Source organism: Chiloscyllium punctatum, chromosome 26 (genome assembly GCF_047496795.1).
Source record: "Chiloscyllium punctatum isolate Juve2018m chromosome 26, sChiPun1.3, whole genome shotgun sequence".
Classification (NCBI taxonomy): Eukaryota; Metazoa; Chordata; class Chondrichthyes; order Orectolobiformes; family Hemiscylliidae; genus Chiloscyllium; species Chiloscyllium punctatum.
The window spans coordinates 68,455,103-68,469,269 of record NC_092764.1 but is presented as its reverse complement, the minus strand read 5'-3'; the positions used below and the strand labels follow the sequence as shown (position 1 = coordinate 68,469,269).

Sequence of the window (14,167 nt, the reverse complement as noted above, 5' to 3'; positions counted from 1 at the left end):
TCCTTTGATCACGTTAGCCCTTCGAACAATGTCTGACTCCTTCTTGAAAGCATTCAATGTTTTGGACTTGACTGCTTTCTGTGGCAGAGAATTCAACAGGCTCAACACTCTCAATGTAGGGACCACAAGAGATCGCTATATTAAGGGAAGAGGCATGGCGGAAGTATTAACTGAATATTTTGCATCTATCAGTATGACACTGCATTACTGTTTGAGTGAGGAGGAAGTTGAATCACTAGAAGGGTTTAAAATTGATAATATGGCGATAATGAATTGGCTGGAGAGGCAATGCAGGAGAGAGGACTTCACATTTCCTTGGGCAATGATCAGGCATGGGGGCGGAGTGCAGGGGATATCGTTATACTGGTTGCACCTACCTAACCTGGGCTCACATCCTTACAGGGCAAAAACATTGGTGCTGCGGGGAAAATTTGAACTAATCTGAGGGTTTGAACGGTACCTAGATAGAAGAACAGGGAGGAGACAAAGAGGAGCAAACGGCAAAATACAAAGAAGGAAGAGTCGGCCATTCAGTCCATCGATCTGCTCCACTATTCAATACGATCCCTTGATCTGGTTGAAACTTCATATCTGTAGTGTGACAATACTATGGTTTTTAGAGGTATATTTTGTCCTTTTTTTAATGAAGAGAGGTTGAGGCAGAGATGCCAAGCTGTCTCTTCCAATCTAATAAAGTAGTCAGCTCGTGAGGGCCTGGACTTCTATTTAAAGTTAGAACAATAGAAGCATCATGAAGGGGTGCAGTCAGGCTCCTACAGAATCAAGTTTTCAGTTTAGCTTTTGGTTGTTGGGGCTTTTGAATTTGGCTGTGGAAGCTGCCTAACATCTTTCCCTGCTACAGCAAAAATGCTTAGGCTCTCTCTCTCTCTCTCTCTTTCTCTGTTCAAACTTTCTGTTGGTCTTTTCTCCTGGACTGGAGAAACATTGCATGTGAGACAATCTATTTTACTGAATTTGCCTTTGCCAAGGGTGTGTTTATGGGATGTTACTATATCGGAATAATTGTTGTTTAGGTGTTAACTAATTTATTATTCTGTTCAGTTTTACAATGGAGTTAAAGTTATACCAATTTTTCTTTCTTTTATTCATATTTGAACTGGGGAGTAAGAATAAAATCTTACACTTAAAGCTGAGTAATGTGACCAACCAAATTACACTTGGAAGACAGCACCTAACACTTGCTTTTAATAAGATAAAAGTCAAGGTCTAGGCTATCTCCTTTGATCCCTTTGTTTAACAAGAATCTTTCTACCTCTGCCTTAAAAATAGTCAAGCACTCTGCTTCCCACACCTACTCAGGAAGGAAGGTCCAAAGTCTCATAACTGTCTGAGAGAAAAGAAATATCACCTAATTTCTAGTTTCAGCAGCTGACTCCCTGATTTTTAAACAGTGGCTCCTGGTCCTAGATTCTGCCATCAGAGGAAATATCCTCTCCATATTTACCTTGTCAAAGAAACAAAGAATTGTGTGACAGTAAACCAAGAAATAAGTAAATGTAAAGGCAAACTTTTATATATGTATAATTACACACACCGATGTAAAAAGATAGACCATTTTTAATAAATGCATACATGGGACGTGGGCACCACTGGCCAGGCCAGCATTTATTGCCCATCCCCAATTTCTTTAGAGGGCAGTTAAGTGCCAATCACATTACGGTGGGTCTTTAGTCACGTGTAGGGCAGAGCAGGTAAAGCTGGCAGATTTCCTTCTGACAGGACAAAAGTGAACCAGAAGAGCTTTTCCCAACAATTGACAATGGTTTTGTGGCTATCATTAGACTCTTAATTCTAGACGTTTATTGAATTCAATTTATGCCATCTGCCAGGGCCAGATTCAAACCTGTGTGCCCAGAACATTACCTGGATCTCTGGATTAATAGTGCAGTGATTACACCATGAGGCCATTACGTCCCCAGTGAGACTGGTTTAGTGAGGATCCCATTCACTGGAGTTTAGTAGAATTGGTGGGGGTGGAGGTGGGGGGGTGCTTTATAGAAACCTTTAAAATTCTACAAAGATTAGACTGGGTAAACACAGGAAGGATGGCCCTGATGACCAGGGAGTCCAGAACCAGGGATTGCAATCTAAATATCTGCGGTAGGCCATTTAGGACTGAGATGAGAAATGTCTTCGCCCAGAGCATGGTGAGCCTGGGGAATTCACTACCACAGAAAGCAGTGAAGTCAAAACATTGAATTTTTTCAGGAAGGAGTTACATATAATTCTTATGGCTAACAGGATCTAAGGGTAGGGGGCAAAAATGGGAACAAGGGACTGAGTAGGCTCAAAGGGCCATTTGGCTCCTACTACCGCTCTTATTTTCTATATTTCTATGTATAGTGCGGGCGAGCTGTTTGTGACTGTAGTGCTTAAAGCACAGTGCACGAGTTGCAAGTCTAAGTTTCCACTTGGGATTTTGGAATCGTGGCTGTGTGCAGAGCTGGCAAGAAGTAAACAAGAATAAAGCATTCCAGACTCCAATGCCCTCAGAGGGGGAATACAGATGGAGAAAACAAGAGCAGAGGTGATAACACATTGATCAAGGGAAAAAAATACAAGTCCTGCAGATGATGGTACACAGGAATTGTTCAAAGACTGAAGCAAATTGCAGAAAGTTGAGTGTCAAAATATTGCAGGAGGCATGGTCTTGTGGCACAGTGGGTAGTGTCTTGACGCTCCCCCTCCCCCCCACCCACCCCCAACCCTCCACCGTGTTCAGCTTGGGACTTGAAAACAATGGAAGATAGTCAAGGTCAGAGTGGTGCTGGAAAACCACAGCTGGTCAGGCAGCTTCCGAGGAAGAGGAAAGTCAATGTTTCGGGTAAAAGCCCTTCATCAGGAATGAAGCTGGGAGCCTCGGGCGTGGAGACATAAATAGGAGGGGGTTGAGCTGGGGTGAAGGCAGCTGAGAGAGGATGGAGGTGGGGTGAAGGTGAGAGGTTGGACTGGAGGGTGGAGCGGATAGGTGGGAAGGAAGATTGACAAATGGGACAGATCATGAGGATGGTGCTGAGCAACAAGGTTGGAACTGGGGTAAGGTGGGGGAAGGAGAAATGAGGAAACTAGTGAAGTCCACATTGATGCCATGGAGTTCAAGGGTCCCGAGTTTTGACAATGGAAGATACATTCATAACATGGCCAACGGGTTTGTCTGGCTATAAATCTTGCTGTGTGTTTGAGGGTCAGTCGTCCTGGCGTTATACAACAGCAAACACTACAGTGCTTTGCTAAGCATAATCCTGGACCAATCCAGTGGGATTCAATGGTCAACAACACTGTCTTAAGGGCTTAAAGTGATTTGTAGGAGACTTCAGGAGCCCCAAACAAAGGAAAAACCAAAGTAAAGGGAAAGGGGGTGTCCGAGTTTCCAAAATGCTTCAAGAAGGAACCAGCCCAGGGAGGGATGACAGGATGCTGATTCCGGATCCTGTGTTTGATGCATTGCAAAGGAACGCAGCAAACAATCAATGATAGAGATGGCATATGTAAAGCAGAAGCATCTTCCTAAATGAGGGAAAGAGTTGGAGTACCCTAGATGGTGAAGCAAATAGACAAAACAAGAAGCGAATCGGTTGCCATGGCACCAAGACTGAACTGGGAGCAGGTGAGTAACAGGCCGTGTGTTGACGGTAGGGGGCAGTATTGTACCATGTTAGAAACCTGCAGGTCCCCATTCTGTAGAGTGCTACCAATGGACAGAAAACCTCTCATTTAATCAAATTAAACAGCTCTCATTTAAAGGGGAAGGGTACATGCCTGTCAACCTTGAATCTCTAAAATCGTCCTGTGATAAAGGTTCTTGAATTTCCTGCAGAGCATCCTGGTTTAAAGTTCAGTTTTTGCCTCTATTATCTTGGCGCACTGATCTAACGAATGAGAATTTGGGGACATTTAAGTCTTTGCTGAGATATTCCTGATGTCTGAAGAGTCATTCCAGGGACAGAAAATAATCTCGTATGTGCATTCAAAAGGTACATGCGCAGAGATTCTCAGATGCAGACACACAGATACATAGGTGAAAGCAGACACACACACACATACATATATAGATACAGATGCATACAAGTGAGCACAGACACAGATACACGTCTTCCCCTTGTTAGGCTGTCCCTTAAGCTTGCTTGAGCTCTGATTCAATAGCTGGGTATCCAGTCTGTAGAGTTTGTCCAATATGGAACATTTAGTGCTTAGATGACCAGAAAGATGTGTTGTTTGGAGGCTTGTGTTCTTTATGAATGAACCTTGTCCATGTTAATCAAAGATCTAAGTCTCCAGTGTCTCAATAGCCACATTGGACCTCCTCACTGCCTCCGCTAATCTCTGGGGAGACGCCAGCCTCCACCAAGTTCCAAATAGAGTGTTTGTTTTGGCAATACAAGGGCATGTCTCGCACGGCAGAGCTGGTTTTCCAGTGATAATGATCTCAATGCTGAGAATCCTGACTTGCACTCCCCTATGCAATAATGCCCTTCACACAGCGTGGATTCCAGAACTGCACCCAACATTAAAGCCACTGACCAGATTGATACAAAGTGGTATTGTCCAGTTTCATTCTTTCAAGATTTAGATTTTACTATCACGTTTACTCAAGTACACAATCATAGCATTCCTACAGTGTGGAAGCAGGCCATTCAGCCCATCATGCCCAGATCAACCTTGCGAAGAGCATTCCACACAACCCCTACCCAGTAACTCTGCATTTCCCATGGGCAATCCACCTAGCCTGCACACTTTTGGACTGCGGGAGGAAACAGGAGCACCCAGAAGAAACCCACGCCAGCATGGGGAGAATGTGCCAACTCCACACTGACAGTCACCTGGGGGTGGAATCAAAACTGGGTCCCTGGTGCTGTGGGGCAGCAGTGCTAACCACTGAGCCACTGTGCTGTCCAAAGTTACAGGAGTACAGTGAAAAGTGTATAATGTTACCACATGTGGCACCACCTTAGAGACAAAATGGTAATAAAATGGAACAATAAAAGAGAAGGCACAAAGCTAAAAAGATTAAGTGAAATAAATAAATAAGATGATAGTTAACATTAAAGTTGTTCTTCATATCAACCAGACAAATTAAAAGTTCAACAGTCTGTCTTGAGTGTGTAGTAGCAGTCAGATATAACTGAATAGACCTGCAGGCCATTTCAGAGGACAGTGAAGAATCAACCATATTGCTGTGGGTCTGTGGTCACATGTCAATCAGACAAGGTAAGGATGGCTGAATTTCTTCTGTAAAGAGAAAGAGCAAGCAGATGGATATTTAGATCTGGCAATGACTGCAAAAGACAAGACTGGACCAATAGTAATAGGCAAACAATTTCAAGGAAATTCATGAAGGAACAGTCAATAGGTGTATCAAATTATTATGTGATGAACTGTCCACAAAAAAGACATAGACATAATTGACACACGACAAAGAGACGCCTGAAGAAGAAGAAGAAAATAGTGATGAGTGTGAAGAAATTGCACTGGTTGTAAGCAATATTTCCTCTCAGCTGCACACGTGTGCAACCACTGTGATATTCTACGCATGGGTGATGGTGAATTCCTGACCTCCAGGACACATATGAAGACATGAAGGTTACAGCCATCAATACTACAGCTAAAGACATGAATCCAGTGAAAGGACTCAATCGATGAAATGTAGGGCCACACTTGAGCTGATCAATAAATTGACAAGTTGACAACTGTGCGTGGCCCACACAGAGAAATTACGTGGGAGAATATTGACCCTGACAATTAGTCTAAGGGAAAAATCTCAAATTGCCTGCTGCATTGTGAGGTATAGTCTGTTTGTTCTGGAAGGTGTTACGACTAATTCCATCCTTGTTGCATATTTGATTGCATGACATTCTTGAAGCTCTGTGAGATGAGCTTTTATCAAAACTGAGATTATCCAGAAGATTCGAGACACTGAAACTTTGCATAAGACAGACAGGATTTATCACAAGAGATTTAATAGATTGTAAAAGAGAGGATCTGATTTAATTTGATTTGATTTGTTAATGTCACATGTATGTAGGTACGGTGAAAAGTTTTGTTTTGCGTGCAGTAGACACAGATCATACCGTACAAGGTGTATTAGCATAATAGAACAGAGCGAGGAATACAATGTTACAACTACAGGGAAGGTGCACAAAGAGGGAGATCAACATTAAATTGAAAATTTGAGAGGTCCATTCAGACTTTAATAACAGTGGGGAAGAAGCTGTTCTTGAAACTGTGTTTGTGTGTGTTTAAGCTTTTGTATCTTCTGCCCGATGGAGGAGGTTAGAAGAAATTATAACTGGGGTGGGAGAGGTCTGTGATGATGAGGCAATGAGAAGTACAGATGGAGTCAATGGATGGAAGGTTGGCTTGCGTGATGACTGGGCTATGTTCACATTTCTCTGTAGTTTCTTACAGTCCTCGGCAGAGCAGTTGCCGCACCAAGCCAGGAGGCATCTGGATAGTCTGCTGCCTATGGCACATATAGTCATAGAGCTTTATAACATGGAAAGAGACCCTTCGGTCCAACTTGCCCATGTTGACCTGATGCCCTAAATAAATCTTGTCCCATTTGCTAGCATTTGGCACATATCATTCTAAATTCTTCCTATTCTCTAAAAGAATTGCTAACAATCTTTCTGGACGTGCCAAATTTCCTTAGCTTCCTAGCATTGCTGTATTTTCCTACTGTAGCATCAACGTGGGTGAACCAGGACAGATTATTGGCGATCGTCACTCCTAGGTACTTAGCACTGTTGACTATCTCCTCCTCAGCATAATTAATGCAGACAGGGAAGGTGTCCTCCATCTTGCTTTCCAAAGTCAATGATCTGCTCTTTTGATTTTGCTAACATAGAGGGAGAATTTGTTATCTTTCCACCATGCCACCAAGTACTCTATCTCTTTCCTGTATTCTGTTCCGTCATTGTTTAAGATCTGGCCTACGACAAGGGTGTCATCAGCAAACTTGTAATGGAGTCAGGCCAAAATTTGGCCACAGAGTCATGAGTGTACAGAGAGTATAATAAAGGGCTGAGCATGCATCCTTGCACGGTGCCAGTGTTGAGCATTATTGTGGAGGAGATGCTGTTGCCTACACTCACTGATTGCAGTCTGTGGGTCAGGAAATCGAGGATCCAGTTGCAGAGGAGCAGAGCGGAGACCTAGCTCTCAGAGTTTGGAATTTAGTTTGGTTGAAATTATAGTGTTGCAGCTGAAGCTGTAGTCAGTAAGTAGGAGCCTGATGTAGGTACCTTTATTAACCAGATGTTCCAGGGACGAGTGTAGGACCAGGGAGATGGTGTCTCTAACCTCTCGAAGCACCTCATAGTTACGAAGGTCATTACCACATGCGGTAGTCACTGAGGCTTATTGCATAAGTTTTCTTCGGTACCGGGATGATGGTGATCTTTTTGAAACAGGTGGGGATTTCAGATCATGGTAAGAATGGTCTTAAAGAACGGAGAGTCCCTCAGTTCATAAAGGTCAGGCAGAGATGCTCAAAGGTATCAATTGTATAAGAAAGATTGTCAGGGATATAGAGTTGAGGCTGAATAAGATCAGGACAAGATGCCTGCCTTGAAGAAGCTTTACTCCAAAAAGAAGGGCTTTTGCCCGAAACGTCGATTTTCCTGCTCCTCGGATGCTGCCTGAACTGCTGTGCTCTTCCAGCACCACTAGCTTAGCACTGCTGCCTCACAGCGCCAGAGACCTGGGTTCAATTCCCGCCTCAGGCGACTGACTGTGTGGAGTTTGCACATTCTCCCCGTGTCTGCGTGGGTTTACTCCGGGTGCTCCGGTTTCCTCCCACACTCCAAAGATGTGCAGGTCAGGTGAATTGGCCATGCTAAATTGTCCGTAGCGTTAGGTAAGGGGTAGATGTAGGGGTATGGGCGGGTTGTGCTTCGGCGGGGCGGTGTGGACTTGTTGGGCCGAAGGGCCTGTTTCCACACTGTAAGTAATCTAATCTAATCCAGAATCTGGTTTCCAGCATCTGCAGTCATTGTTTTGACCTAAAATAAGGTCAGTCATTGCCTCTTTACAGTGAAACTATGTTGTATCTTTTCAATGCTTTCACCATGGTTCTGGTGGAGGAGTGAGAACCTCCAGGCACATTTGTATTTACATTTACAAATGGTTAGCTGGCAAAGAGACAGGGAATCATTGCTTAGGGCATGGTGAATAGTTTATTGTGCATCCCCATCCCATGGACACCTCCTGACAGTGAATGGATAGATCCTGTAAGGGAGGCACAGAGTCAGCAACTGTGCCACACTGCAGTCACGTGTAGCCTGAACCTGGCACTGCCCGCTGTACCCTTGCATCTGCTTCCTCAGTCTCCATCCAGTAATGCCACATTAACTCCATTCCAACAGCCATCAAGTCGGGGTTTAAAATGTTGTTATGCTCCATCTCTTGGCCACAGACCTGGTTTCTGTGTCTGACTGCTGACAACAGGCCAGTGACCCTAGTCGAAAGACAGTCTGCGTTGATTAATTCAGCCTTAGACTAATCAGAACCATGAACTCTGTATCCTGCTTAAGTTCAATCTTATCTATGATGGCTTCTTCAGCTGACTTATCTTTTCCAATCATCCTGGGAGATGACCACCTTGACATTTATTTCCCAACATCAATTGCCTTGAAGGAGTGGTCTACTGGGCCACTCTGTAGCCATCAAGGATCAACTGCATTTGTGGGACTGGAGTCACATATAAAATGGGCGAGGTAAGGATGGCTGGATCGCCTCCTGGAACCATATGGGATAAGGAGAAGAACAAGAGTTACAGTGAGGGACAGTGTAGATGGAGCTCTATTCTATATTTAACCCCAAGCTGTACCTGTCCTCAGTGTCTGATGGGGGACAATGTAAATGGAGCTCTATTCTATATTTAACCCCATGCTGTACCTGTCCTCACAGTGTCTGATGGGGGACAATGTAAATGGAGCTCTATTCTATATTTAACCCCAAGCTGTACCTGTCCTCATTGTCTGATGAGGGACAGTGTAGATGGAGCTCTATTCTATATTTAACCCCAAGCTGTACCTATCCTCACAGTGTCTGATGAGGGACAGTGTAGATGGAGCTCTATTCTATATTTAACCCCATGCTGTACCTGTCCTCAGTGTCTGATGGGGGACAGTGTAGATGGAGCTCTATTCTATATTTAACCCCAAGCTGTACCTGTCCTCAGTGTCTGATGAGGGACAGTGTAGATGGAGCTCTATTCTATATTTAACCCCAAGCTGTACCTGTCCTCAGTGTCTGATGAGGGACAGTGTAGATGGAGCTCTATTCTATATTTAACCCCAAGCTGTACCTGTCCTCAGTGTCTGATGAGGGACAGTGTAGATGGAGCTCTATTCTATATTTAACCCCAAGCTGTACCTATCCTCACAGTGTCTGATGAGGGACAGTGTAGATGGAGCTCTATTCTATATTTAACCCCATGCTGTACCTGTCCTCAGTGTCTGATGGGGGACAGTGTAGATGGAGCTCTATTCTATATTTAACCCCAAGCTGTACCTGTCCTCAGTGTCTGATGAGGGACAGTGTAGATGGAGCTCTATTCTATATTTAACCCCAAGCTGTACCTGTCCTCAGTGTCTGATGAGGGACAGTGTAGATGGAGCTCTATTCTATATTTAACCCCATGCTGTACCTGTCCTCAGTGTCTGATGAGGGACAGTGTAGATGGAGCTCTATTCTATATTTAACCCCATGTTGTACCTGTCCTCAGTATCTGATGAGGGACAATGTAGATGGAGCACTATTCTATATTTAACCCCATGTTGTACCTATCCTCAATGTCTGATGAGGGACAGTGTAGGTGGAGCACTATTCTATATTTAACCCCATGTTGTACCTATCCTCAATGTCTGATGAGGGACAGTGTAGGTGGAGCACTATTCTATATTTAACCCCATGCTGTACCTGTCCTCACAGTGTTTGTTGGGGGACAATGTAAATGGAGCTCTATTCTATATTTAACCCCATGTTGTACCTATCCTCAGTGTCTGATGAGGGACAGTGTAGATGGAGCTCTATTCTATATTTAACCCCATGCTGTACCTGTCCTCAGTGTCTGATGAGGGACAGTGTAGATGGAGCTCTATTCTATATTTAACCCCATGTTGTACCTGTCCTCAGTATCTGATGAGGGACAATGTAGATGGAGCACTATTCTATATTTAATCCCATGTTGTACCTATCCTCAATGTCTGATGAGGGACAGTGTAGGTGGAGCACTATTCTATATTTAACCCCATGTTGTACCTATCCTCAATGTCTGATGAGGGACAGTGTAGGTGGAGCACTATTCTATATTTAACCCCATGCTGTACCTGTCCTCACAGTGTTTGTTGGGGGACAATGTAAATGGAGCTCTATTCTATATTTAACCCCAAGCTGTACCTGTCCTCACAGTGTCTGATGGGGGACAGTGTAGATGGAGCTCTATTCTATATTTAACCCCAAGCTGTACCTGTCCTCAGTGTCTGATGAGGGACAGTGTAGATGGAGCTCTATTCTATATTTAACCCCATGCTGTACCTGTCCTCACAGTGTCTGATGGGGGACAGTGTAGATGGAGCTCTATTCTATATTTAACCCCATGCTGTACCTGTCCTCACAGTGTCTGATGGGGGACAGTGTAGATGGAGCTCTATTCTATATTTAACCCCAAGCTGTACCTGTCCTCACAGTGTCTGATGGGGGACAGTGTAGATGGAGCTCTATTCTATATTTAACCCCATGCTGTACCTGTCCTCACAGTGTTTGTTGGGGGACAGTGTAGATGGAGCTCTATTCTATATTTAACCCCATGCTGTACCTGTCCTCAGTGTGTGATGAGGGACAGTGTAGATGGAGCTCTATTCTATATTTAACCCCATGCTGTACCTGTCCTCATTGTCTGATGGGGGACAATGTAGATGGAGCTTTATTCTATATTTAACCCCATGCTGTACCTGTCCTCACAGTGTCTGATGAGGGACAGTGTAGATGGAGCTCTATTCTATATTTAACCCCATGCTGTACCTGTCCTCATTGTCTGATGGGGGACAATGTAGATGGAGCTTTATTCTATATTTAACCCCATGCTGTACCTGTCCCCACAGTGTTTGTTGGGGGACAGTGTAGATGGAGCTCTATTTTATATTTAACCCCACGTTGTATATGTCCTTCAGTATTTAACAGAGACAGTGCAGAGTGAATGCTATTATGCATCTGACACTGGGCTGTTCCTATCCTGGGAGTATCTGATGATGACAGTGTAGAGTAATCTGTACTTCCAGTTTGAAAGAATAGGGGGAGATTTACTTAATTTCTTGCCCTGTATTGTACTTGTCCCAGGAGTGTTTGATGGAGACAGTGTCGAGGAAACTCTACTTAGAATTTACCTTCAATATGAAAGAGTAGAGAGAGCTCTACCCTTTTTCTAACCTCATAGAGTACCCGTTTTGGGAGTGTTTGATAGGGACAGTGTAGAAGGAGCTTTATTCTCAGTTGAAATGTTTTTCTCTCTACCTAATCCTGTGCTGTCCCTTTCCTAGGAGTGTTTGATGGGGGAAGGGTAGAGAGAGCTTTACCCTGTAAGTGACACCATGTTGCAATGTCTCAGGAGTGTTTTATAGAGACATTGTAAAGGGAGCTTTACTCTCAGTTTAAATGAATAGAAAGATCTTTCCTCGATATCTAATCCTGTGCTGTCCCTGTTCTGGGAGCTTTTGATGGGAGACAATTTAGAGGGATTTTTAATCTGCTTTTAGCCCTGTGCTGCCTTGCCCTGGGAGCATTTAATGGGGACATTGTAGACGAAGCTTTAGTCTGCATCTAACCTTGTGCTGTCCCTGTCCTGGGAATAATATAACACGGCAGTGATTGAAACTTGAGTTGACTTTGTTCCCCAGCAGAAATATACCTCTGCAAAGAATTGACACCAAAGAAGACAACTGAAGCTACGACTTTTGGCATTAATCGAGAACAAGCACCAAGTGGAGCTCAGACTTACCATCTCCACGGTGACAGCTGTGTGGATCCCTCCTGCTTTGCCAAAAGCCCAGGGGAAGTTGAGGAGTCCAGCACCAAGGGCTGATTTTAACAGGATGAATACTGCTCCACAGGATGACAGACCTGACCTCTCTGTGTTCAGTGAACTTGGCTTGGCCAGTAGATTGATACTCTCTCGAGCCAGCTCATCCATCTGTACCTGTTGCCGCACTATTCCAGAGTTTACTGAATCTTCTCACTGTTTGCTTTGTTTACCCATGAATGGATTCACCCCGTGGCCCAGTCCTTGCTGGGATCTGACATGCCTCTTGACCTCTTCCAGAAGCTCTTCAGTCTTTGAAAGCAGGGATTGGCAGTCCTCTGGCCAATGAATTACCTGCAACGTTTCTTTGCCACCAATCAGAGCTTGTTGGAGGAGCTACCATGTCCTCATAGCCGTAATGGGATCACATTAGCCGAGACTGACCTGGCGCAGGAGCAGAGATTGGAACTATCACTACACCGCCCATTGCCTTGAAGATTGATGCTCAATTCTTCAGCTTAAAATTAGCCGAAATATTAATCAGATGTGTGTGCCTCATTGGTTGGGATAACCACCACCCAGTTCTGTCACTTTCAATTCACTTTCTTAGCTCTAGTTTTGAAGAATGAGGAGCATTCCAGAACCTGAGGTGGGGGGTTGCTGTTCATTCCGCCGTGAGAAGAATTTGTGAAAAGCTGGTTTAGCGAATTGGGCATTGATCTGTGAAATTCCAGGGATTGGGAAGCTGGGGGCTTTGATGGGATTTGTTCGACCCAGAAAAGAGTAGTGATTCTCACTTTATTGCACCCGGATATCTGAATGAGGGAGTCTGGTAGCTCTACGCTTTCGATCACCTCATGCAGGCTGTGAGTCAGCACTGTGCGTCCTCAGTCCTCAGTCTCCGAGCAAGGAGAACTCAGCTGTGGTGAGATAACGTCTGCTCCTCCCTGTGTAGGCTGTACTGTAATGTACACACAATGTGAGCTGTGAGATCCAAGAGAGATGAGGCCTTGGTAATTGTTGGAAATTTAGTGATCTGAGCCGACTCTGTGATCGATAGCAGCTCTTTTCAACCAGTTGTTGAGTCTACAGCACAGAAAAAAAAGACCCTTTGTCCTATTGAATCTGTGCCAATCGAAGAAACCCACCTAACTATTCCAATCCCATTTCCCAGCACATGGCCCATGCCTTGCGATCGCAACTTCACATTGAAATACTTCTGAAATGCTATGAGGATTTCTGCCTCTCCCTCCCTTACTAGCAATGAGTTCCAGATTCCCACCACCCTTTAGTGAAAAAGCCAATCCTCACATCTCTTCTAAACCTACTACCCCTTATCTACAATCTGCGCCCACTGGTCATTGATCCCTCGATCAAAGGAAAACGCTTCTTCCTGTCTACCCTATCTCTATCCTGATAATTTTATGCATCAAATATATGTCCCCTCTCAATCGTGCCTACTCTAAGGAAAACAATACCAGTCTGTCCAATCTCCCTGCAGAGCTAAGACTCTCCAGTTCAGACAACATAATAATGAAAGTAGGATCTCCCGTTAGCAGGGTGAATGGGCCTTGTGCTGCTGCATGAAACCAAGTGGCGGGTCAATGGACGCACTGAAAACCCTGGATTGAGAGGAGTGGCGCATGTCTGAATATACAGGCAACCTGATGGGCTGAGTTTTTCTCTCTCTCTTTCTCCCTTCTTCAGAATGTTTATTTTTCTCCCAGGATGCATTTCCTACTGCTCCAGAGCTGCTGGAAAGGAAACCACTAAAATGTAAGGAATCAAGGAAGGGGCAGGAGTAATGGCTGGCTATTGTCGGAACATCCAAGCCCTTGTGACTGAGTTGTTTTGCTAATGCTGGATAGCTACAAAACACAATGGTGGTGATTGCTAAGGTTTAAGCATTCAGTACCAAACTTAGGTTGGGTTTGCTAATGTTTGATCTCCTAATTCCACAAAGCTGAGGTTTTTTAATGCTTTGATTGTAGAAATGAAAACTATTTTCGGACAGCTGACCCTCCTAGTGTCGTAGCGAGTGTCACACTGTTGAAGGTGCGTTGGTTTTGACAAGACCTTAAACTGAGTTAGCTGTCAAGTGGACATAAACAGACATGATTTTGAAGA

General features: G+C 44.3%; 1 protein-coding gene across 1 annotated transcript in view; it reads right to left on the bottom strand.

Annotated features, from left to right (window-relative positions):
• Window positions 1-12,211, bottom strand: part of LOC140496224 (putative sodium-coupled neutral amino acid transporter 8) — a 50,605-nt gene extending 38,394 nt beyond the window's left edge. Inside the window, exon 1 of the mRNA XM_072595725.1 lies at window positions 12,020-12,211. Coding sequence (XP_072451826.1) covers window positions 12,020-12,211 — 192 coding nt within the window. The remainder of the gene's footprint in view (window positions 1-12,019) is intronic.
• Window positions 12,212-14,167: the final 1,956 nt, after the last annotated feature.